Raw genomic sequence first — 24,962 nt, forward strand, 5'->3', positions numbered from 1 at the left:
TTTAATTAGACTTAACCAATAATATTAGGAATGAGAAACTAGAAAATGATATTTTAATAATAAGATCCATTATGATAAATACTTTTAAACCTATTTTGATAAATAATTTTTCTCACAAGTACATTTTATTTTAGTAAAAAAATTTGCTAAATAAACCTAAACATATCAAAAGTTAAACTTGGAAATGTTTTAAATTAAATTAAAAAAGATAGCAAAAATAATAAGGAGATAAATATCTTTCTTCGTCTGACATTCTGACAGCCTGGCTCTTACATCTTCTAGATCTTTCCCTTCTGGCCCATCACATTGGCTTTCTCTTTTTGGCCCATCTCATGTTCTCCGGAGCCCAACATGTTCCTTTGCCGAATGCCTGGATCAAACGGTCTACTAAATAAGAACACTACATATAAGCAAATGCTTCTTTATCATACCCTTCAGGTTAGAAAAAAAAAAGACTCGAACTTAAAGTCTAGCCCCACTCGTCCTTTTATTGTATATTAGTTTTAAGCCTAATAATGATAAATGATTAGATGAACCAGTGAACCGTCAATTATCTAACAACGGTCATAAAGAAGTATATAAAATAAAAATGAAGTAAAATAATAATGAGTAGGAATATGAATCAAATAAACCTTTTTCCCGCAACGGCTTATAACGATCACCGCCACCCTTCCAACTTGAACTACACTCTCATATATAATTATAAATATATATCCTACACCCAATTTTGATTCTTGTTTTACAAACCCTAATCTCGGATTCATTTCTCATCTTACGCCTCAATTAACCTTCGTTCTCGCTCTGATTCATCTACCGAAGGTAATTAGCTTTCAATCCATTACAATCTCTTATTCATTTCCGCGAATTTACTGTTTTTGCTTGCTTCAGCTGCCATCGATCAATGCTGATGTTACAGTTTAACCGATTGAAGAATCGTTGCTTTATGTTTAGTTTTTTAATCAAAACGTTTACTGAAAATCTAAGTGCTATAGACTCTTTTTGACTGGTTTTGGCCTGTTTGGAACCGGTTGTGGTGGGGAGAATTACAAACTGTTTGTGATCCTATGGTTTCAATTAGTTTCTACATAATCAGTTTCAAATTGGTTAGGTTGACCGGGTTTACTGAACTCCCTATGCTTTCAATTTTTTTGTTTTGGATGTGTAGTTGATCAGATTGTATGGAAACAGGTAAGAGCTATATGGAGCTGTCGGGAAATGGAAATGGAGATGACAATAAGTTGTCTTTGGGTTCTGATAATTACGAGTTTGGTCATGAAGGTACCTCTTGATTTTACTTTACATCCTCTAGGTCAAAAATTGGGATCTATATATATCTTAAGCTCTTATATTTATGTTTAATGGGAATGTAGGTGCTGAAAATGCTGAAGAAGTGGTTAAAATTTATACTTCAGAGTCTGAAGTTGATGAGCCGGAGAGGATGGAGACGAAAAACCTTTTGCAGTTTCTTGAAAACAAAGGTGCTCGTGATGATCTTGATAAGAAAAGGAAAGAGCGACGACCAAAATTAATGTGGGAAGTTTGGGAAGAAGAGACTGAGAGATGGCTGGACCAGCATATGCGAGACGATAATAATTTGGAGAATTCGAATGAGATAATGGAAGAAACTGTTGATGCATCACCAGATTTTGTTATGCCACTTTTAAGGTACCAAAAAGAGTGGTTAGCATGGGGATTAAAGCAAGAAGATTCTGCTTCAAGAGGCGGGATTCTTGCTGATGAAATGGGAATGGGAAAGACGGTGCAAGCTATTGCTCTTGTACTTGCCAAACGGGCACTTTCTCGTGAACTTAGTGGACCTGGACCTGCTGAGCTGGCAGCTAGCTCCTCCGCATTACCTTGTGTCAAAACAACCCTTGTGATATGCCCGTTGATTGCTGTCATGCAATGGGTTAATGAGATTGACCAATTCACCACAAAAGGAAGCACCAAGGTACTGGCATATCATGGGCCCAACAGAGGAAAAACACTTTTTGAATTCTCGGAGTATGATTTTATCATAACTACCTATTCTATCGTGGAGAGTGAATATCGGAAACATTTCATGCCACCAAAAGAAAGTTGTGAGTGGTGTGGTAAAAAGCTTTGTGCAAGAACAATGAAAATTCACCTTCAACGTTATTGTACCGGTGTCAAAATTGTGAAACAATCAAAACAGGACAAAAAGAAAGGAGAAGATCTATCTGATGAAGAGGATGATAAAAAGAAAGCAAGTAAAAAGAATACTAAGGGTAAGAGGACGACGGAAAATTCAGAAACAGGTGATATGATATCTTATTTGCACTCTGTAAAATGGACCCGTGTAATTTTGGATGAGGTATGCTTTCTTAGTTTCTTTAGAGGTCTATTGTTTTGAAAATCTTTACATTGTTCTGCTTTCTATATATCTTTTTGTTTTTTTTACACAGGCTCATTACATAAAAGATAGACGTGGTAGTACCACACGAGCTGTTTTTGCTTTAGAAGCTTCCTATAGATGGGCTTTAAGTGGAACCCCTTTTCAGAATCATGCTGGAGAACTCTGTTCACTTGTAAGTGCTCTTCATCTTAAGTTAGTTTACAGTTTGTCAACTATGAATTCTGAATTCTACTATTTGCTTGTTTTTTATAGGTTCGCTTCTTACAAGTAACTCCATATTCTTATTACTTCTGTAAAGATTGTGACTGTAAAGTGCTTGATTACACGTAAGGTTCTTTTTATATTCTGGCATATCTATAGTTTATGCATTGAAGTGTCTTTTGGAGATCACAAATTCTTTCTGTGTTGGATTGTAGTACAATTTCTTCATCTTCGTGTCCATGTTGCCCTCACGGACCAGTAAGACATTTCAGTTGGTGGAACGCAGTAAGTTATACGTTGCATGTTCTTATGCTTTGTGAGTACCAATTGTTTGGGGTTTAACGTGTTCTTGTTTGAATTAGTTTATTGCTCTTCCCATTCAAGATAGAGGGGCTAGTAGTAGAGCTAGAGCTATGGTTTTGCTAAAAGATAAGGTTTTGAAATGCATTATGTTAAGACGTACTAAGAAAGGCAGAACAGCTGATCTTTCACTCCCTTCTAGAACAGTAAGTTCTGATGTTAATCTAAAAAAAATGTTTTAATGTACCCTTTAATCGTGGTACGTTGGATGCCCTTTTCACAGATTTCTGTGAGGCGTGACTATCTTGATGCTACGGAGAACGAATATTATACATCACTCAAGATGGAAAGCCGGAATCATATTCATAGGTAACTCTTTTTATCTCATGGCCCCTTTTATAAATTTTAAGCGTGTAATTATTTAACCATTTGAGGGCTAATCATAAATTTCTTATGTTGTTCATAATTATACCTGGTATGATATTTGATAAATATGGATCGAGTTTTACCCATTCATCGCTCATGTAATCATGTATTGAATACAGTCCACATTGAGAATATATTGACGGGTGGAGTCTCGTTAACCTTTTGGGTGATATATTAGAGTTTCTTTTTATAAATTTAAATGTCGCTTTTATATTGTGTTAGTGTTTTTGGTCATTTGTGTTAAGAGTTTAATGAAATTTTAAGTTTCTGAAATGTTTTTCTGTTTGCAGATATGAGGAAGAGGGAACACTTATGAGCAACTATGGGCATATCTTTAGCCTCCTAACACGCCTGCGAAAGGTGATCAATTATTATTTTATTTATCTGACTGTTAATTTTGGAACTGTGTATTTTTGTGACTTCATCATCGTACTCAGTATATCCCACCAATAGCCAAGCTATGGTAGGGTCTGAGGAGGGTAAGATGTAGACAGCCTTACCCCTACCCCATAGGGATAGAGAGGCTGCTTCCGATGAGACCCCCGGCTCGATAGTAGTTTTGCATCAAGCCTTGGACATAAGGCACATAGCACTCAATCATCGGGACACCGGCTGATTGGTGCATGTACCATTGTCTTTCGGCTATCAACGCCACCACATGATGCCTGATTAACCTTCTGCCACTTTTAACGTTATTTTCACGAGATTAGTAAAATAACGTTAAAATTAGTGCAATTTTACTTTTGCCCACCCGTGGGTTCACACATATATACATTATATGCGCGCACCGCAAGCAGGGCGATCGAAATTGAGGGGAGGAGGGGTAGAGGACGACCGAAATTGACTTGGGATGAGAGGATTAGGCATGATTTGATAGACCTAAACCTCTCCGAGGACATGGTTGAGGATAGGAATTCGTGGAGAAGTAGAATTAAAGTTAAGGATTTTTAGAGAGAATTGAATACCTTAGGGCTTAGACTTAACTTATTTAGGTCACATACCATAATGGTATTTCCCTTACATATATTATTATTATTATTATAATAATTATTATTAGCTTTTATATAGCTGTTAAACTGTGATCTTATTATTAATATTATTATAATTAGTAGTAGTTTTTATATAACTGTTAAACTTTGATTTCCTTTATTTTGCTTCATACACATGTACTTAGAGCCGAGGGTCTCTCTGGAAGCCACCTCTTTATTCCTTTGGATAGAGGTACGGTGTGCCTACATCCCACCCTCCCCAGACCCTACTTATAGCTTTGCTGTCGGTGGGATGTTACTGGGTATGATTGATTGATTGATTGATTGATATGTATTTTTGTGACTTAATTCTGACCAAGTTTGAGTATTATTAATGTAAGAGTAAGACTATGGAAGTCTTAAAGATATTTCTGGTTATCTGTTTATATGGATGCGTGTTTAATGAACCAAAAATGTGCTTAATGTTTGAAATATTTCTTACTCAATTTTTTTTTGAAATATTGTAATATTTATTTTAACAATAAACATGAGCAGACTGAATTAAATTATCTTAACACTGCAGGCTGCTGATCATCCTTATCTTGTGGAGTACTCCACATCGGCTGTTGCAAGAGGAGGCAAGAACAAATATAATAATGAACAAGTTTGTGGTTTATGTCATGATGTAGCAGAAGAGCCTGTGGTACACTAGTTTCCTCTTGATTTTCATTCTAAAAATATACTCTATTTTAATAAATCATAAATAAATATTAGTGTACAAATACTTCCAGGTCACATCATGTGAGCATCTCTTCTGTAAGTCATGCCTGATTAATTTTTCTGCTTGCTTTGGTCAACCGGCATGCCCTTCATGTTCAAAGCCGCTTACAATTGACTTCAGTGCAAATAATCATGATCAAGAAATTCAGAAGCCTAAATCAAGTTTGAAAGGATTTAAACCATCTAGTATTCTAAACAGAATCTCTCTTGAAAATTTCCAGACAAGCACAAAAATCGATGCTCTGGTATGTCGGTCTCTGTTTTAACTTATTTGCTCTGGTTAACCAAACCGTAAACATACAAAATACTAGTTTAGACTTGTTTTTCGAATAGACTGACCGGGCCATTGACTTTCAGAAGGAAGAGATCAGATTTATGGCTGAAAGGGATGTTTCTGCTAAAGGAATTGTTTTCAGCCAATTCACTTCATTTCTTGATCTAATACATTATTCTTTGCAGAAGGTGCAATAATGCAACTGATTATCTAACAACGCTTTCATGTAGGGCTGTAAAATGAACCGAACATTTAGTGAACCGTTCGGTGGGAGGTTCATTTATGTTCATTTATTTAATAAACGAACGAACATGAACAAAACTTTTGCTCATTAGGTAAACAAACGAACATGAGAATATGTCTTGCTCGTTCAGTTATGTTTGTCAACATTCGTTTATGTTCGTTAATATATTCTTTTAGATTTTTTGGGCCCATTACAAATTTGTTTAGTTTTAATTTTAGGCCCAACGCATTGTTGTTCACATGATCACATTTACTTTTAATTGGTTAGCATAGTTATGTTTGTTCATCTATGTTCAGTTATGTTCGTTCGTTTATGCTTTTAAAGAATGAACATGAACACGTTCAATTTCTAACATGGACAAAAAAAATTTTGCTCGCTTAGTTGTTCGTGTTAGATTGTTTGTTCCCTTAAATTTAAACGAAAGGACATGGACATGCTTTCATTCTTGTTCGTTTTGTTCGTTTACAAGCCTACTTTTAAGTTTATTGGATTCAAAGTACATTATTTCCTATTCAATTGTTAGTACTGTATATGAAAATGAAAAAATATTGCAAACTGATCACTCAAAAGTCAAAGTTGACATTTTTACACTTAGATTCAAAGTTTGAGTTTTTCTACCCTTAAAAGTCAAGGCTGACTTTTGAGTTGATCTTTTCTTTAACTATCAAATGAACCAAGATGAAAGCAGAATGTTGTGAATCTGCAGAGTGGTATGAAATGTGTTCAGTTAGATGGATCCATGACAATGGCTGCTAGAGAAGCTGCAATTACCAGGTTTACTGATGAAGGAGACTGCAGAATCTTCTTGATGAGCTTGAAAGCAAGCGGCGTTGCTCTAAATCTCACAGTTGCCTCACATGTAAGTCATCATCAGCATCATCTTGCATTTTCTTTAACTGTCATTACTCATTGTCGAAGCATGAAATGAATCTGACCTGATCCATGACGATGTTTCCACGGATTTCGAGATGAACGAACCACGTCTTGATCTTCTTCTCCGGTTGCTTGAGATCTGCAATGGCTTTTTGGGGGCGTGGAGGTGACCGCTAAGAAATCTCAAGGATCTCTTGTTTACAGACACAAAAATATGGTGGTGGCTCTTATTGAGCATGACCCCTTAACAAGGAGGTGGAGACCTCCTTATATAGAGAGCCTCATGGCCACCATCATGGTACCCTAATGGGCCTAGCCCAGTTAGGGTTACCTCCACAAAACCCCCTCAGCCCAATAACATTGTATTAGTCCATATAATAAAATAAGCCAATCATAATAAATTTAGGGTCGTAAAACCGGGTTTAGTACCATACCCCTACAAGCCCCCCAAGTCCAGCGTTGCTCCTGGGCGCGCAAGCGTTTAGGTGGAGCGCTGGACTTTATGAGGTGTGTTAGGCCATGAGGCGGTTTTTTCCCTTTTCTTCGGCCTTGTCTTTATTGTCTTTGAGTTTTGGGAGGTTTTCTTCGTGATGGTGACATGTTGTGGTCCTTATGATAATGATGGTGCCCTGGCATGAATAAGATATAGCACGCATCATAACAATAGTGGCGCGAGGCCTGATAAAAGGTAGAGCGCGCATCTCGATAATAATGTAACATAACTTGCGCGCGAGGCAGCTTACGAGCTATGAGAATAATAAAGCCTGCGCGCGAGGCGACTTACGGATCTATGAGAATAATAAAAGCCTGCGCGCGAGGCGACTTACGGATCTATAAGAATAATAAAAGCCTGCGCGCGAGGCGACTTATGGATCTATAAGAATAATAAAACCTGCGCGCGAGGCGACTTACGGATCTATAAGAATAATAAAACCTGCGCGCGAGAGGCGACTTACGAGCTATAAGAATAATGAAGCTTGCGCGCGAGGCGACCTACGAGCTATAAGAATAATGAAGCTCGCGCGTGAGGCGACCTACGAGCTATAAGAATAATGAAGCTCGCGCGTGAGGCGACCTACGAGCTATAAGAATAATGAAGCTCGCGCGCGAGGCGACTTACGAGCTATAAGAATAATGAAGCTTGCGCGTGAGGCGACTTACGAGCTATAAGAATAATGAAGCTTGCGCGTGAGGTGACTTACGAGCTATAATATGATGATAATGACAGGCCCACAAGGGCCTCTTCTACGCGGGATGACTATCCCGGCTTGTCTTCAAAATAATAATGGAGGCACAAACGGCCAGATAGTAATAATGTTATAGGTGCTTGTGCGACTCGTAGCCGAACATTGGCGCGTGGCCGTTTGGGATATTGTTAGGCTCCCGCCCTAAGATTCGGATGTCTTCCATCGCGATAATGCAGTGGTGGTATACCACGATAGTCCCCTAGTTCATTGCTGCTAAATAAGGTTGTCCTTATCCTGATTTGGGATTAGACTATTCTCATTTGTTGTGTCGCTTGCGCATAGGCTCTGGCTTTGTGTTATGCGCCACGCGCAGATGTTGCATGCGCGTGCGCGTAGACTGTGTCATGCGCCATGCGCAGATGTTTCATGCGCTTGCGCGTAGGCTTTGGTTTTGTGATGCGCAGATGTTTCATGCGCAGATGTGATATGCGCAAGCATATGTAATATGCGCCACGCGCAGATGCGATATGCGTGAGCATATATGATGCGTGAGCATGTGATATGTGCCACGCGCAGATGCGATATGCGTGAGCATATATGATGCGTGAGCATGTGATACGCGTGGGCATATGTGATATGCGTGAGCATGTGTGATGCGTGAGCATGTGTGATGCGTGAGCATATGTGGTGCATGAGCATATGTGGTGCATGAGCATGTGATATGCGACTGCGCTCAAGCATTATGGTGGTGCGCATGTAGAATGGCGGAATGGTTGATCCGCGGTGGCGTGCATGTGACGTGGCTTGTGTTAATAGGTTTAATTATGACGGCGTTTTGAACGGAGCGGAGCCGCGTTCGGTTTTGTATTCGGCGCGAAGCCGTATGGGTTTATGAGGATTCCCAACCTTTAAGTTTGGCACTTGGCCTTATGGGTTTGAGGATTCCTAACCTTTAAGTTTGGCGCTTGGCCTTATGGGTTTATGAGGATTCCCAACCTTTAAGTTTGGCACTTGGCCTTATGGGTTTGAGGATTCCCAACCTTTAAGCTTGGCGCTTGGCCTGACGGGTTTATGAGGATTCCCAACCTTTAAGTTTGGCGCGTGGCCTTATGGGTTTATGAGGATTCCCAACCTTTAAGTTTGGCGCGTGGCCTTATGGGTTTAAGGATTCCCAACCTTTAAGTTTGGCGCTTGGCCTGATGGGTTTATGAGGATTCCCAACCTTTAAGTTTGGCGCTTGGCCTGATGGGTTTATGAGGATTCCCAACCTTTAAGTTTGGCGCGTGGCCTTATGGGTTTAAGGATTCCCAACCTTTAAGTTTGGCGCGTGGCCTTATGGGTTTAAGGATTCCCAACCTTTAAGTTTGGCACTTGGCCTTATGTGCGCATGCACGACGACGGAGTGGTCTCGCGGGGCGCGTGCATGGCGGAGGTCTTTTGCGCAAAACCCACATGGTGGTTTCCGCGGTGGTTTCCACGGGCGCTCACGCATGTCGGCGGAATGGTGACCCGCTGGCGAGCATGCGTGGTGGCAGTCTTCTGCGCAAAACCCACATGGTGGAGGTCTTTTGCGCGAAACCCACATGGTGGTTCCCGCGGCGGCACATGCATGGCTGCGGAGTGAGAATCCGCGGGCGCGCGTACATGGCGGCGGAAGTCTGGTAATTTTTGGATCTGCAATTTGAGAGTTAGATATGCAATTTTAAACCTAAAATCCAGGTCTGTAATCTAGATCTAGATCTGTAAATCAGATCTAGATAGATCTGAAGCTCGGAGCGGATTTAAAACCATCACAGATCCGGAGGCTTGATCATTCGAATCAGGTAGTTTCCTTTTGCACAGATCTGGAAGCCTCTTTTAGATCTATGGATCTTTTTGAGCTTTAATAGAACAAGCCTTAAAGCCTTTTTCTGTAAACTTCCAGATCTGGATTTTTCCTGGGAGAGATCTGACAGCCGAGACGAAAATCGAAGGGTAGTTCGTTGCCGTCCCACGGATGGCGCCAATGTCGAAGCATGAAATGAATCTGACCTGATCCATGACGATGTTTCCACGGATTTCGAGATGAACGAACCACGTCTTGATCTTCTTCTCCGGTTGCTTGAGATCTGCAATGGCTTTTTGGGGGCGTGGAGGTGACCGCTAAGAAATCTCAAGGATCTCTTGTTTACAGACACAAAAATATGGTGGTGGCTCTTATTGAGCATGACCCCTTAACAAGGAGGTGGAGACCTCTTTATATAGAGAGCCTCATGGCCACCATCATGGTACCCTAATGGGCCTAGCCCAGTTAGGGTTACCTCCACAAAACCCCCTCAGCCCAATAACATTGTATTAGTCCATATAATAAAATAAGTCAATCATAATAAATTTAGGGTCGTAAAACCGGGTTTAGTACCATACCCCTACACTCATTTCACTCAACTTCTTTAATCCTTAGGTATTCTTAATGGACCCGTGGTGGAACCCAGCGGTAGAGCAGCAAGCCCAAGATAGAATCTACCGAATAGGCCAATACAAACCAATCAGGTTAATTTCATACTTTCATTTATCTTCATATAGATGACAAAACGAGTCACGTCAAGTAAAACATCAAGATGTGTTATTTACTAAATGAGTAAATGCATTGCATAATGCAGGGTTGTGAAGTTTGTGATGGAAAACACAGTTGAGGAGGATATTCTGGAAATGCAAGAGAAGAGGAGATTGGGGTTTAAGGGGTACACTTATTATTATTACTATTCTTCACTTTACTAGCATAATAATTAATAAATACTTGTAGTTTATATAGTTTTGGTTTACAGGACTATTGGTGGCTGTAAAGATGCTCTGGGAAAGCTAGACCATAGTGACTTGATTGGATTTTTTTTGCGTGTTTAGGTATAAACAGTTTGTTGTTTTAACATTTTAAAGTGTATTTTCGGTATTTAGTATAACAGTATGTGTTTTAAATGCTGAAAATACATCTATACCCGACAATGATTGTTCAAACTTTTGTGTTGTTGAATAGGTAAACAAACAGTTTTTTTTTAAACTTCCTTCTTAGTACCCAACCCGTTTTATGTGGTTTTTACTTAGGCTGTGTGCATGTGTGTTGTGGGTGTTAAAGCCACCAGCACCAAAGCCACATCATCACCATTAGGGGCGTTAAACCAAAATGAGCATGTTAAAGTTAGATGCCAAAATGGGAGACTCCATCCCATTAATGCTCGTAGTGGAACTTGTGAGATGAGGTCCACCCCAAATCAATAAGTCACACTTTTTTTTAATATAGTTTTTAGTTAAACCACAACATTATAATTAAAATGGTGGCGGTTAGTTAAAGCTCATTGCCCACGTGACACGGTGTTATGCAGTTTTTAGTTAAACCACAACATAATAGTTAAAATGGTGGCGGATAGTTAAAGCTCATTACTCGTGTGACAGGGCGTTGTGCAGTTTTTAGTTAAACCACAACACATAGTCTTAGCACACACGTGATCTTCAAGAAATTCAATGAAACAGTTGTTTATTTTTCATCTTCTAGTTCTAGTGAACATCTTGATGCAATATTATTAGTAGATTCAATTACGCAGCTAGTCTCTAATGTTTACTGAAAGTAACAAGTTTGGATACTAAGGTTAAAAAGTCATATGCATGGGCATTCAACTTTTCTATATGTAACAACTTTAGATATTAACAGAAAATAGAGGGTAGTTTCATCATCATGAAAAAAAATAAAATAAAATATATATACATATTTTTAGAGAAAATTGACTTCCACATAAAATAAATATTCTCAAAATTAAACATCATGCATAGCAGTATATTAAATACTCATCGTGCATGGCTTTCATTTTTCGTGTTCTACTTCTGTAATTTTATTATCGAATGCTAAAATGAAATATCCTAAAAATATCTTTATTTAGAAAGTAAATTTAAATAGTTATTTAAATATATCTTTCTAATTTAAAACCTTATAATATACTTCTTGAGCTTGATCCAAAAAATGGAAGTTATGAAACATGATTAGTTAGTTATCAACTAGGAAGAATCCCAGTATATTGCGCCGGGTTGATGTTATTCTGGTTATAACCCAAAAAGAAGCAAACTATAAATTCATCCACTCTTAAATATACATCAACTGAACATATTTAAGAATTTAAAAAAAATGTGGCGAACAAGAAAAACATGTGCGTTGCAGTTGCGAACTATTCGTTGATTATGGAATCGAGGGATAAAAAGGTAAAAAAAAAAAAACCCACGCGTTGTGTTTGCGAACTAACGCGAATTCAGCCGGAATCGACGTTGTCGAGACTAAATCGTACATAGAAAACCATGTGTTGTGGTGGTGAACCGACACGGGTTCGGTTGGTATCAGCTTACGACTCCGAAATTAAAGCAATAAGTTAATTCGTTTACACACAAAATACAACAAATTAACATATTTACATAAAAAATACCATGGCGAAAACCAAAAATATACGCATGTTGTGGCCTTGATCTGACACAGATTCATCCAGAATCAATGGACTATAAATAACTCACAGGGAAAAAAGTTTTGGGTTGCGACCGTGAGCTGATGCGAACTTGACCGGAATCATTTGACTGTATCAACGATACAAAAAACCCAGTATTTTTCGGTAGCGAAACGACACGAATTTGAACATGTAGAACAAACTAAAAGCAAATAAGAAGTTTGGCGACCAATCACGCGTCGCCAAACTTCTTAATTCTTATATATAATAATATACTTTCTAGCATCATATTAAAAAAACAAAACAAATCAATTATCAATTCTATCTCCCTAATTCGATAATCTTCTGTTATTTTCAGCCTCCAACTTAACCTTTTTTTATTTAACAAGTAATATATATGAGTAAAAAATATGTATATATGTTTGGCTAGGCTAAATGGTTTATACTTAATCTAGTTGGGCTTGGGTTTGGTTAACATGTAACACCAAAAACCTTGTGTTTTCGTGGGGCTTTTTGTATGGGCTTGGGCCGTAGTGTGATAGGCTATATATATGCTCTTTGTAGTAGGTCTACATGTTAGTCGATGATTAGCAAACGGTGTAGGGTTACATAGTCTTTAATTCTTATCATATTGTAATCCTTGGTTAAGGCCTTAAGCACGCGACGTTAATATAACGTGTGTTTTTAAGTCCATCGTGTGTTGATTTTTGTTTATACTTGTTTGTCTTGAATTAATTCGTTGTTAGTTTCTGCATAACAATGAGTTTATCAGAACCTATAGACCTATTCTAGGCTCGGTGTTGGTGATATCAAGGATTCAAGATTGTTTTTTTGGTTGATAACCATTGGGTATTTTTTTGAAAATCAAGATCTGTGGCATTTATAAAATTTTCTTCGTGTTCATCGGATTTGTTTGAGGTATTTCTGGTATCTCTGAATTAAATTCAAATCCCTGAATTCTTGGGATAATATTTGTTACCAAGTTTACCAAGTCAAAGATTCAAGGTTCTTGACATCATTTGACAGTTCTCGGGAAACAATCAGGAGAATATCAGGGTTCTCGGCATAATCTGATCGTTTTCAGCTCAGATCAAGGGTTCTCAGGGCTATTTGGGTGTTCCCGGTTATTGTGTTTTCCGCTCAAGTGTTTTTGGCTCACATACAGGGTTCTCGGGTTTAATCCAGTGTTTTCGGCTATTGGGTTCTGGGGTGTTCAGTTTAGTTTTGGGCCAAGATATATTGGGCCATTGTTGATTGTACTTAAAATTTATACTGGACTGTTGGACTGATATTTGGACTTTCGATTGAAATGAACCAGTTAAATAACACATCTTCAAATGCTGCATTGCATCAAGAGTTGGATTCCATCATGAGAACTGCTACTCATGTACCCAGTCTACTGTCTCATGAGGGGTTTACTGAGTGGAAGTTCAGGTTCGAAAAATACGTGAAGATGAAGGATGCAAAGATTTAGAGAAGCATTGTTAAAAGTCTTTTGTATGATATTTAATAAAAAATAATATACTAACTTATAAAAGAGCGTGGGTAGAGAAGTACAATGGGTTAGGGCCCACTAGAAAGGAAAAAGACTCTAAGACCAAGCGTAGTGCAGCGTTTTGGCTCAAAACGTCGGGGAACACCGTCCCCTCCCCTCCGACATTTGGGGGGTTTTTTTTGAGCGTTTTGTGTAAAACGCTTGAAAAGGCTCAAAAACCAAAAAAAGTATCCGTTGAGGGAGCCGTTGGTTTTTTTTTTAAAAAAAACTTTTTAAAATAATAACCGAACTATACTATAAAAAGCACACCCAGACCTCATTTTTTTACACAATTTTCACAAAAACACACCCAAAAACCAAAACGTTTCCGTTTAACAACAACCAAAATATTCTCGGTTTCGGTTAATTTGTCCGTCAAGGCAACGCAAGCAACCAAAATCCACAACAGAACCCATCCACCGCCCCGATGCCAACCGTCCCCGTCCCTCAATCCTCGTATCCGTTCGAAGCGCATATGGTCGCGCACATGCAATATCTTAGTTCGGGAGCCCCTTTACCAAATATGGTGTCCGGCTTCCAAAACCCAACCACAAACATTTTTGTCGGTTCGGGTTCCCAACCCAACGACGAGTTTGTGCCGGAGACACAAATAAACCCGGAGTCACAACCCGTCCCGGAGACTCGTGGCGGTTTGAGCCAACGCGGATGTCCGAGAAAACACGCAAAGAAGCCCTCCGGCGAAGCTCAGGCTAAAAAGAACACCATATCATGGAGTATCGACGAGTGCGAACTATGTGCTCGTGCTTGGTGCGCGATATCGGAAGATGCCGAGTGCGGTAAGTTTTTAATATATATATATATATATATATATATATATATATATATATATATTTAAATTTCTTAGAACAAACATTGAACTTGTAACGTTTTTTTTTGCGAACTATCAAGCAACGGGCGCATCTTGGCACAAAATTAAATAGTTGTTCCACGAACTTGGTGGGGACTCACTGATAAAAAGATTCGTTACAGTCGAAATGGAACGACATCAACATCAAATGCACAGGTTTCCATACGGTTCACACTCGGATGACTCGAACGTGGAGTAGCGATGTCTTTGACGCGGAAATAATGAAAAAGACGTTGATAGAGTATCAACATAAGGTTAATGGGAGCTTCATTTACTTTGGCATTTGGAAAGAACACCTGAGGTTTCACCTGAAATGGGGCCCGGTTATGGAGGTCAACACCGAAGGTGGCCCGCCTAAAAAAAGGTCTAAAACATCGTCCTCGGCTGATTCGGACACGGCCCGTTCCGACACTCGAAACTTCAACCTAAGCAATAATGAAGACGGGAATCCTTTTGCGGATATTACCGAGATGCCTCGATCGGGGGGTAAAAGAAGCAAGAGAAAGGGAAAGGGGAAAGGAGCCGCGTCGTCGTCGGCAACGGGTTCGAATGTTGAAATGGAATGTCATTTCAAAGAAATGAACATTCGACTCAAAGATATACAAGAACTTGGAGCTAAACGTCTTCAAGTAAATTTGGCCGCCGTCGAAGTATTTAAAAGGGATGAATTAGACAACGGCATCGAGGTTCTAACAAAGGAGTTAACCGAAGACGACCCAAGAGCCCAATCTCTAAAAGCAATTCGGCAAAAGAAATTTTTGAAAAATACAACATGTAGGCTTCTTAATTTAGTTTTTATTGTATTTTTTAATTTAATGTATTTTTTTATTTTAATTTAGTTTTTATTTGTGAGTTTAATGTATTTTTTTTAATTTTAATGTAGTTTTTTTAATTTTATATCTATTTTTAAATGAATTGTTATTTAAAAAAACAAAAAAAAAATTAATGGTGACTGGGCGCCACGTGGCGCATAACGCCTGAGGGTGTGGCTTTATGACTACACCTGTTTTTGTATAAAACCATAACTCTGATTGGGCGCCACGTGTCGCATAATGTCTGGGGGTGAGGCTTTATGACTACACATGGTCTAAGGCATTTGATGAGTGGGTATTTGGTCAAGACTAATTATTATTAATATTGCATTTTTTAGTTTAAATATTTATTATAACATATTATGTTAAGTTCTTTTTTATATATTATAGAATAGGATAAAAGAACTAAAAATATTTAATATCTTATATTTAGTAACATTTAATATTAATCACCATATTGAATATTGAGTTTCAACGTGTATGCATCACTACAAATGAGAAATGTAGAGATTTACTATTATTATTATTGTATTTGTTACGGTGGCACATGAACACAGATGGGCTACAGTTGTGTTTAGGGGAGTTAGGGTAAACTGAGGCCCACAAATAAATTGAATGGCAGCCTATGATTGGGTGTGGGGGGGGGGGGGGGGGGGGGAATTGGACGCAAGGAAATAAGGCAGACGAAAGGACGGCTGGCTGAGTTTCTTGGGGTAGCAGGAAATGAGGATGAACAACAGCCTTTTGGTTGTTGTGCATGCCAATCCAAATTAGTGATCAAGTTCAAGGTCGCTATATGACAGGCTAATCTCATTGTGACTTTTTCTGGGTGAATGGTTCGTTTAAGTTAAACCTTAAACTTTGTTTTATTTATGCATTGGATTTGTTTATGTGATGACAAACATTTAACAAATTGAAGTATTAGTTAATTAAACATTTTGTTGGTGTTTTGAGTTCTTTCTTTACAACCGCGTTCAGTTGATGACAAAACCTAGAAGTGGGTTGGGTGACTAAAGGGGGTTGACTTGATACTATTAGACTGGGTAATTGAAAGGTTTAATAACAAAGGCATGTCTCAATATACTTTTAACTAATTTCTAACACCATTCTATGTGGTGTCCAATTGATCAAACGAGTTTTGTGTGAAACTAGAGCCTGAACCCGAAGGAGGTTGCATTTTCCTTAAGTTGTCTTATAAATCAATCTTTCAAATTTTTCTTGACATCATTTGTCCACTTTAGTTATAATTTTAGATTAAAATAATCAAACATATATGTAATACTGACCACATGCTCCTTGTTGCATTGCTTGTTTGAAAATAAATAAAAAAAATCCAAAAATATTTTACTTTTTTTCTTTTTGTTTAAGTTCGGTATTACAATTAGTATTGTTTGTCTTTGTTTGTGACGGAACTTATTATAGTGTCGGCAGGTTACGTGTAGTTCAGTTATGAGTTATTACAGTAATCAAAGTCCACCAGGTAGCCCATTATACCCACCATTCACACAAAAACAACAATTTTTAAACTTTTACCTGCCACATCCTAAAACCCAAAACCAATATGAATATGACGAGTTTAATGAGTTTGTGCCTTCAATGCCACAGTTTAATTAAAGAGCTCAGAATGAGGTCAAGTTGGGTCAGCAAAGGTATAATTGTGTCAAGCTGAACAATTATGGAGGACAACAAGGTCAGAATGAGTATGTGGATGAAGTGCCTAGGGCGAATCAGAGAGCCCCTATTAGAGGAGTTGCCAGTCATTTTGTGCCTATAGTACCAAAAAAACGCCTCATTATTCGTGCCACCACATCATTATTCAAGATCTTTTGAGGCACCAATTCAGAATTGTAATGAAGGAGGTCAAAGTAACTATCAAAGAAACTTACAGAATCAAGGGAATAGGCAAACGGGTTAGCATGGGACGAATGATAACTCCATCAATGAAAAACTGGATACAATTATTGAGTTAATGATGGATATTCAGAAAGGCAACGAGATCAAAGATAAGGAAATCAATGCATTGTCACAGCAGGTTGGACAATTACCTGAAGAAGTAGCAATCATCATAAGAGATCAAGGTAAGCTTTGTAGTGATACTCAGATATGTCCAGCTCACAAATCTTCTAACACAACGAGTGTCCACATAAATGAGGTAAGTAAGCGTCCTCTTTCTGAAATTTATGTTGTTGAAAGTCATCCATCACAATGTATTGAGGGTGGGGTGAATGATGTAATTGAGTTTAAGGGTAAGAGTGAACATGATCAGGAAGTTAAAAGTTTTACAAAGTCTAAAATTGATTCAAATAACATGTTTTTTGAAATTAGTAATTTGAATGTGAAAGTTCCATTTCTAATGGCATTACTTGCATCAAAAAATTGAAGTAAACGGGAACAACCTAAGAGTGAAAGGTAGAAAATTTTTGAAAAAGTGAAAATAAATAAACCATTGCTTGAACAAATTAAAGGGAGTCTGGATCATGTTGAGTGCTTATAAGAGTTAAGTGCCCAGAAACGACGTCACAAGATTCCTAAACAACTTGATTTAAGTGCTAGTGTGAACGCCATTTTGATGGGTACCCTTCCCCCAAAACTTCAAGATCCGGGAACACCTATTATTTCAATACAAATAGGTGATTTTAAATTAGACAAGGCTTTGTTGGATCTTGGAGCTTGTGTAAGTATTTTACCGGGGTGTTTGTATGATCAGTTTGATTTTGGGCCACTACAAAAATTTAAAACCACAGTGGTGTTGGCTGATCAAAATCCTACATCCGTTCTTACTTACAACAAAGGCTATTTTTAATTGTGCCGAGGAATGGTCAGAATGAGGTTTGGGGAAAAGAAAATTAGTATAAAGGTGTTTTCTAATTCGTTTGATCATAAAACTGACAAGTGTGGATATCCTGAGAAGGAGAATCAAATTATTAAGAAAGAATGTTTTATGATTGATAGGCTAAATGAAGAGAATGTAAAGAAGAATTCAAAAAGGAGAAGAAGAAAAAAGGTGGAGTTTTATTATTACAGAGATATATGTAAATTTTATGATCAGGTCTGGGAAAAAAACTAATGATGAGAGTAGAACAAGTTTAGGAGCGAAAGGAGGCAAGAACCCTACGAGACCACCAAGAACGACACATGAGGTATGGTCTGGCTGAAGACCTTAACAAAAATTTAGCACTAACCTGTAGGCAACCCGGCCTTGTATTCAGGTACGTGTATATTATGTTGTATTAGAACTTTGTGGGTTTATGTCACTATAAACCCTTAAGAAACCTCATTCATCCACCCGGGCTTAAGGGGGGGGGGGTGGTTAAAGGGCTTGTTGCATACGCTAAATGCAATCATGATTCCTACAAAAGTGAGTTAGGTATTTTGACACTTTTATTAGTTTACCAAATTTAATTATTAAATTTATTTAACTTGGCTTGGTAATTAAAATTAACGGTTTTGCAAACGGTTTAAAAGACATATGCTAATAGTTGTGAGAAGCATGCTTCTACACGTGTGAGAGTTTGCAGATTCTATTGAGTGAATTAAGAATGCGGGTTCGTTGAGCGCAAGCACGAGTGCACCTAAGTTTCTTCTTATCTTATCAGGTGATTTTGTTTTCATAATTTTCTTTGTTTTCTTAGTTGCGTTGTTAAAAGTGTAATCGTATAATTGTATAAATTGTTATGACCATCATATTAACCCCGGTTTTAAAATTAATAAGCAGTAAATTTTAACCCCATCCTCGTTAATGTTCTTTTAAAAGTTATATGTTTATACATTGAGGACAATGTTCACCTAAAGTGTGGGGATGGAGGTAAAATTAAAACTTTTGCCTTAGAGTACATTGATTTTTCGCAAAAGCCAAAATTGTAAGTAATTAATTGTTATTATTAATGCCAAGTAGAGGCATTTGGTCATAGTCAGTTTTAAAGCTTCTCGAAAGTCTTCCCATCAAATGTTTTTCAAAAAAGGAAATTAAAATGGACTGTTTATATGGGGATAACGAGTCATGGGACGAGTACACATGTTTCATATCGGTAGCCTAATTCCTCCATAGCGTGTGTGAGATTTGCCTTATATATAATACGCATATAGTACATAGTATATACACATGTCATATGAGTGCCATGATAGAGAGTAACCAGCGTGTTCATGATATCTAGAACTTGGTTGTCATATACATATCGAGATCTTAAAACCATCACCTGTATGAGGAAAGAGGACAGTACAAACCCACATATAATGGCCTTAAAAAAATAATAATACTCACTGCCCTACGTTATCCCCTAGGAGCCAAGTTTGTGTCTTTTCATTTTCATTTGTTAAACCCACATTACAAGCCGTGTTAGCCTTGACCTTTTGTTTTAACCTTGAGGATGAAACCTAGTATGTTAGAGTTGTATATAAGTTGTTTGTCGAGTATAGTACACAATATATGTATATCTCGGGTCAGTTGTTGTATATGTTGACGTTAGTATTTATCAAAAAAAAAATTAAAAACGAAAAAAAAAACAGAGAAAAAAAAAGAAAAAAAAAGTTGAAAAATCAAAGAAAATATCAAAAAGAGTCATTGTTGCATTGGTATCGTTTGTAAATAAAAGTCAGTGAGTTGTTCATTTATTTAAGGAAAGAAGAAAAACGACAGCACGGCTGAGTTGCTTAGGGCAGCATCAAGTGAGGACGAACAACAACCTTTCGGCCGTTGTGCACCAATAAAAACAAATGAGGATTGTTATTAAGACTAATTCGTGCTAAAATTGTTGCGGTTTTCTAGTTTATGACATGTACAATTGTCCTTGACGTTGTGAAGGTTCTCTTGTACCAGTTACAAGCGATAGACGATTTTTGACACTTATGATTAGGAATATATGTTGATGAATCTGAATAGTCATCTTTATTTTGATGCTAAATTGTCTCTATCTTGTCAAAAATAATAATAATGAAGTTCCTAATCAACTTAAACAAGTTAGGGAAAGTAGGGTGTTGAACCACGAGGAGTATATGGTCAATGTAATATGTATTTAATTTCTTAGATTATGAAGTAAACAGTTATAAGTGCTGATCACACTAGCAAAAGACCGGTTTTAATACGGAAATTCAATACACACCGTGGGTTTTTTTAGAAAAAACCCACTAATTTTGTGTTATTATGTTTTCTAATTATTTTTTTTGGGTTTTTTCTTTTCTTTTTATGTTTTATGTTTTGATTTTATTATTTTTTCTTTTTTTTAATTGTTTTTATATAATAATTTTTTTAAAAAAAGATGTGTTTTTATATAATTTTTTTTTCAAAACAAAACAATAAACACGTAAACACAAAACAATAAACACGTATATACAGCGAACCAAAACATTATTATATACAAATCACCGAGTTTGTACAAAATATAAAAACTATAAAAACGGGGTGTCGTCGGTATCGTCGTTCGGGGGCTGTACACGTCGCATCGTGAACATCGACGTGGTCGTCGGCCCTGCGTTTGACGCCCAATCTCTGACCGGCTTCGTCACGTTTTCGCCTCGTCTCGTTGTCAAAAGTAGGTGGGGGTGGTACCTCGTACCTAACACCAGGCTGAGCAGCGCTGAGGTAACTGATGACCCAGTTAATCTGACCCTGCACCTGTAGCATCCTCGCTGCATCTCCAGCATCCCCCGCTCCATGTGTTGTAACCTGGCGTTAGTTCCGGCATCCAAACGCACCGCACGATAACTACGATGAATGTGTTGCGGTGGTGGCTAATATCAAAACAATAACAATTATCAAATAGACGAATTAAAAGTAAACTTTAAATGATAATATAATAAATGTACCTCATGTGCATCAATATCATCATCCACGTCTCCACCTGCATCCTCATCTCCGTACCCCAACGAAATCGCAAGCTGTGTGACATATGAGCCACCCAACAACGACCCACGCACCTGTCGTCGGTTGTAACCAACGAAATAGTGTGCAAAACCTCGCGCGAGGTTGTAGTGTGTGTGGGTCAAGAGGCACCACAAAAAAAAAACATATCGCAGAGGTTGCAGTGCTCCGCGCCCTGAATATGACCCATAACAGACGTGGCAATAAGGCGATGAAGATACCTGTATAATATAATATAATATAATATAATATAATATAATATAATATAATATAATATAATATAATATAATATAATATAATATAATATAATATAATATAATATAATATAATATAATATAATATAATATTTAATGTACCTATGCAACGGAACCTGATAGCGGAGACCTTGTCTTTCGTAGCCCTATCCCAACCCCGAAAGCCTCATCTCTAATCGTCCTCCACCAGATCTGCAACTCGTCGTCCGGTAACTGGTGGATGCTGTCCAACAAATTGAACCAACGGCCAGTTGTACATATTGGTCTTGCATGTCGTGTCAATTAACAACACCTCAGGGAATGCACACCACATTTTATGCTACTTATTATGACATAAGAAAATATTCTTCGTCCTTTCGTTGGAAGCATTCTCCTGAGTATAGTACACGAAACCATTGTAATGGAAAAAGTTTTCCAGTGCATGCATTGGATTATATAAAACTTTAATAAATATTATAAACATAAGTTTATATATACATAGTAAAACTATGAAGGTTTTCAACTACCTTAATTGGGGTATCGTCAATCCTTTCCTAATCTCTCAGCTTACTCAAGTAGTTGTATAAGTCCTTGAGTGTGGATTGACAATCGGAAAACTGCTCTTGTACAGTTGTTTGAATTTGAAGGGGCTTCAAGCCGTTCCGATATAACCTCACAACTAGATCAAGTTCATCGCAGGTCATTTTCCGGAGCAGCGCGTACCCCGCCTCATAAACAACGGGATCGTGGTTGTGTGTCTCGTTTACCACTTCAAGCCTCCAACATTTACTAAACAAGTCATTACTGCTTAGGAGTTTAAATGGACAACATTTTTTGATACTACCGGTACGCCTGATCGTGGCCTTCAGTTTCGGTTACCCTCCACGATTGTATGCAAGGTTCACATCGTTTTTCATTGACCGCTGGACCACAATAACACATCCATGCTCTCGTCCTCTCTTTTTGGTCCATTCCTCTAACTCATTACAGGACTCAAAAATTTAAAACTAGTTACAAATACATTTTTAAAACATGTTCAAAAATCCTAACAATAATATCATATCATGTCATGTCATCAGTTCTTTGCTAGGTTCAACATTAATAAAGTTAATAACCTTGGCTCGTTCTTGGTAGAAAGTGGTGTGAAAGTTGTTAGAGTGCCCGCATTGTGTGAAAACCCGCGCGCCAAGCTGGGGATCCCATGTGTAGTGATCAATCCACTTGTGTGTTGTAAAGACACATAATTGGTGATTGACCCTTGTCTACTATTACTAAGTTGTGATCCAAGTAACTTAGTACACATACTTTTAACTTTAATAAAATTGGCTTGGGAGTTAGTCCAATTCTCAGGCAGCTATTCATATATATCAAGAGGCTTCTTCAGTTTGCTAGATCCTAGCAAATCCTGCCATGAGCTTCAAAAATCACAAGCCATACTGGACAAAGAATTCTGGCACAACACTAGGTGTGAGTGTCACACACCCGGCAGTATGCCGGAACTAGTAAAAGGGGTTTCTAGGTGAAAGCCAGATCCCTGAAACTAATTATGGCCCATAACTAGAAGGAATTGGGCTAAAGATTAAATTGGTAAATTTACCAAGTTGGAAAAACAAAAAGAATGAAGCTATTTAACTATCATTAAATAATGTAAGTATGTTCGATATTATTATTAAGTCAAGTTTATTACAATAAGGGGACTCGAGAATTGGCCACGATGTGTAAGGAAATCTAACTTAACAATATTATATGAGGATAAATAAGAAAGGATGGACCTAACCAGTTTCACCAAGACAACTAGATAGAGACACTAGCCAGTGACCCATTTGGTCTCCAGAATGTCACCCCTTACACTTTTCTTTTCTCACCACCCAACTCTGAAGGGGCCATTCACCAAAGCTTTTCACATCAATAAACTAGAAATAATTAACTTAATGAGAAACAAAATAATTCAATCTTCAAGAAACCATTGATTATAAACTCTCCAATCTACTATCTATCTATTATAATAAAAAACTACCTATTTTTTTCACTTGTCATCCTCATATTCTTTTCACTTATTTTAATATATGGTCTTTTTCTTTTAAACCATGTCAATATATGAATTCAAGTTTGTTTTTATTATATGTAAATCCTAATAAATTCATTCATTAACATTAATGGTGAAATAAGGAAATATTAAAATTGACGTTACAAGTTTGTTAGAATATAATTATAAAGTCACAGGTAATTGCAAATTAAAGCAAATAAAGGTTCATTATTGTCCAAAATTTGGATTTGTATGGTAAACTATAAATTGTTTTTTAAACTAGGATTCGAGCAACAGTGCATAATTTTTTATATAAGATTGATTTCAAATTTGGATTTAAAATCTTCTCAGATGCATTTAAACTCGGGAAAATGTGTATTTTCTTAATTTTCTCCAAACGTTTTGTATAAATATTGCAAACATAGAGAGTACCTATTATATATCTTGGTGTTTAGCATTAAATTATTGAAGTTGAAATTATATATATATATATGATCTATATGCATACCGATTTACTATATGAAGTATATGTCATTTATTTATATGACTTTTTTGTGTAGTATAAAGAGTTTTAGCAGTAAAAAATCAATATTTAATTTTCAATATTTTCTTTATAATTCAGACCAAAATGCTTCAGAACATATATTTTCACATTAATTTACCAAAAAATAGTTAATCCGGTTAAAAGTCATTTACCATACTTCCAACAAATCCGAAATCTTTGTTTTTTTCTGTAAGTTTTAAAAATATATATATCGATTAATTAAATATTCCAACAACTCCCATAATATTAACAAATAACAGAGGATTAGTATTCAAAGTTTAAACATTCCTTATCAAATACTTTCATATCTCATAAATAAGAATTACTACCTTCACTTTATACAACTTTAAATCTTCTATTATTCTACTAACTAAGAATAATCACTTTTCCTTGAACATGGCTTTACGGTTAGTATGTGTTTGTCATTTTCCATTAATATGAAATGAAATTTTTTTTTTTGTTATATTTTAATTTCCGGTTTTATATGTTACTTGATTATACAATTGTTAATTGTAAAATATAAAATCAAGTAAATATTTGTCATACACAGAATATTAATGACACCAAATTTATCATGGTCAATCAATTTTAAATTACAAAAATTATAAGGATGACTATATCATCAAAGTTCAGGTAATCTGTTTTTAGATAATCATATTTTGGGATAAACATGAGCACATGATCTCAAATGACATTATATATATTAATTGATTAACAGGCATGATATTTTATGTGTAAGAATATATTTTTTTGTTAGTTTCATGGACATATTATCATTTATCGAGGGTCGGTATGTACTTGAAGAATCTTATTTTTCACACGGACAATTATACGTAGCTATATCAAGAGTTATAAACATACCTATATGTTATATTATCAAGAGTTATAAGCAAACATGGATTAAAGATCTGTTTCGTGATAAACAATGTATACCAACCAATAAAATCACAAACGTAGTGTACAAGGACTGTTTTACTTATTTGTAACATATTTATGTAATC

At 36.9% G+C, this 24,962-nt stretch overlaps 1 protein-coding gene across 1 annotated transcript; it reads left to right on the top strand.

The window, feature by feature from the left end:
• The first annotated feature begins 1,152 nt into the window (after positions 1-1,152).
• LOC143589653 (ATP-dependent helicase rhp16-like) lies at positions 1,153-10,653 on the top strand. The gene is made up of 15 exons (XM_077070353.1): positions 1,153-1,278; positions 1,371-2,335; positions 2,427-2,549; positions 2,630-2,703; positions 2,794-2,863; positions 2,941-3,084; positions 3,162-3,247; positions 3,595-3,664; positions 4,856-4,975; positions 5,064-5,297; positions 5,410-5,514; positions 6,277-6,429; positions 10,071-10,159; positions 10,270-10,350; positions 10,435-10,653. Exons 1-15 carry the CDS (start codon positions 1,179-1,181, stop codon positions 10,508-10,510), a joined length of 2,490 nt encoding a protein of 829 aa, XP_076926468.1. The 5' UTR covers positions 1,153-1,178; the 3' UTR covers positions 10,511-10,653.
• Positions 10,654-24,962: the final 14,309 nt, after the last annotated feature.

The sequence above is a fragment of the Bidens hawaiensis genome, unplaced genomic scaffold, assembly GCF_021521415.1.
Source record: "Bidens hawaiensis isolate Kalapana, Puna unplaced genomic scaffold, B.hawaiensis_p1.1 tig00037688_1, whole genome shotgun sequence".
Classification (NCBI taxonomy): domain Eukaryota; kingdom Viridiplantae; phylum Streptophyta; class Magnoliopsida; order Asterales; family Asteraceae; genus Bidens; species Bidens hawaiensis.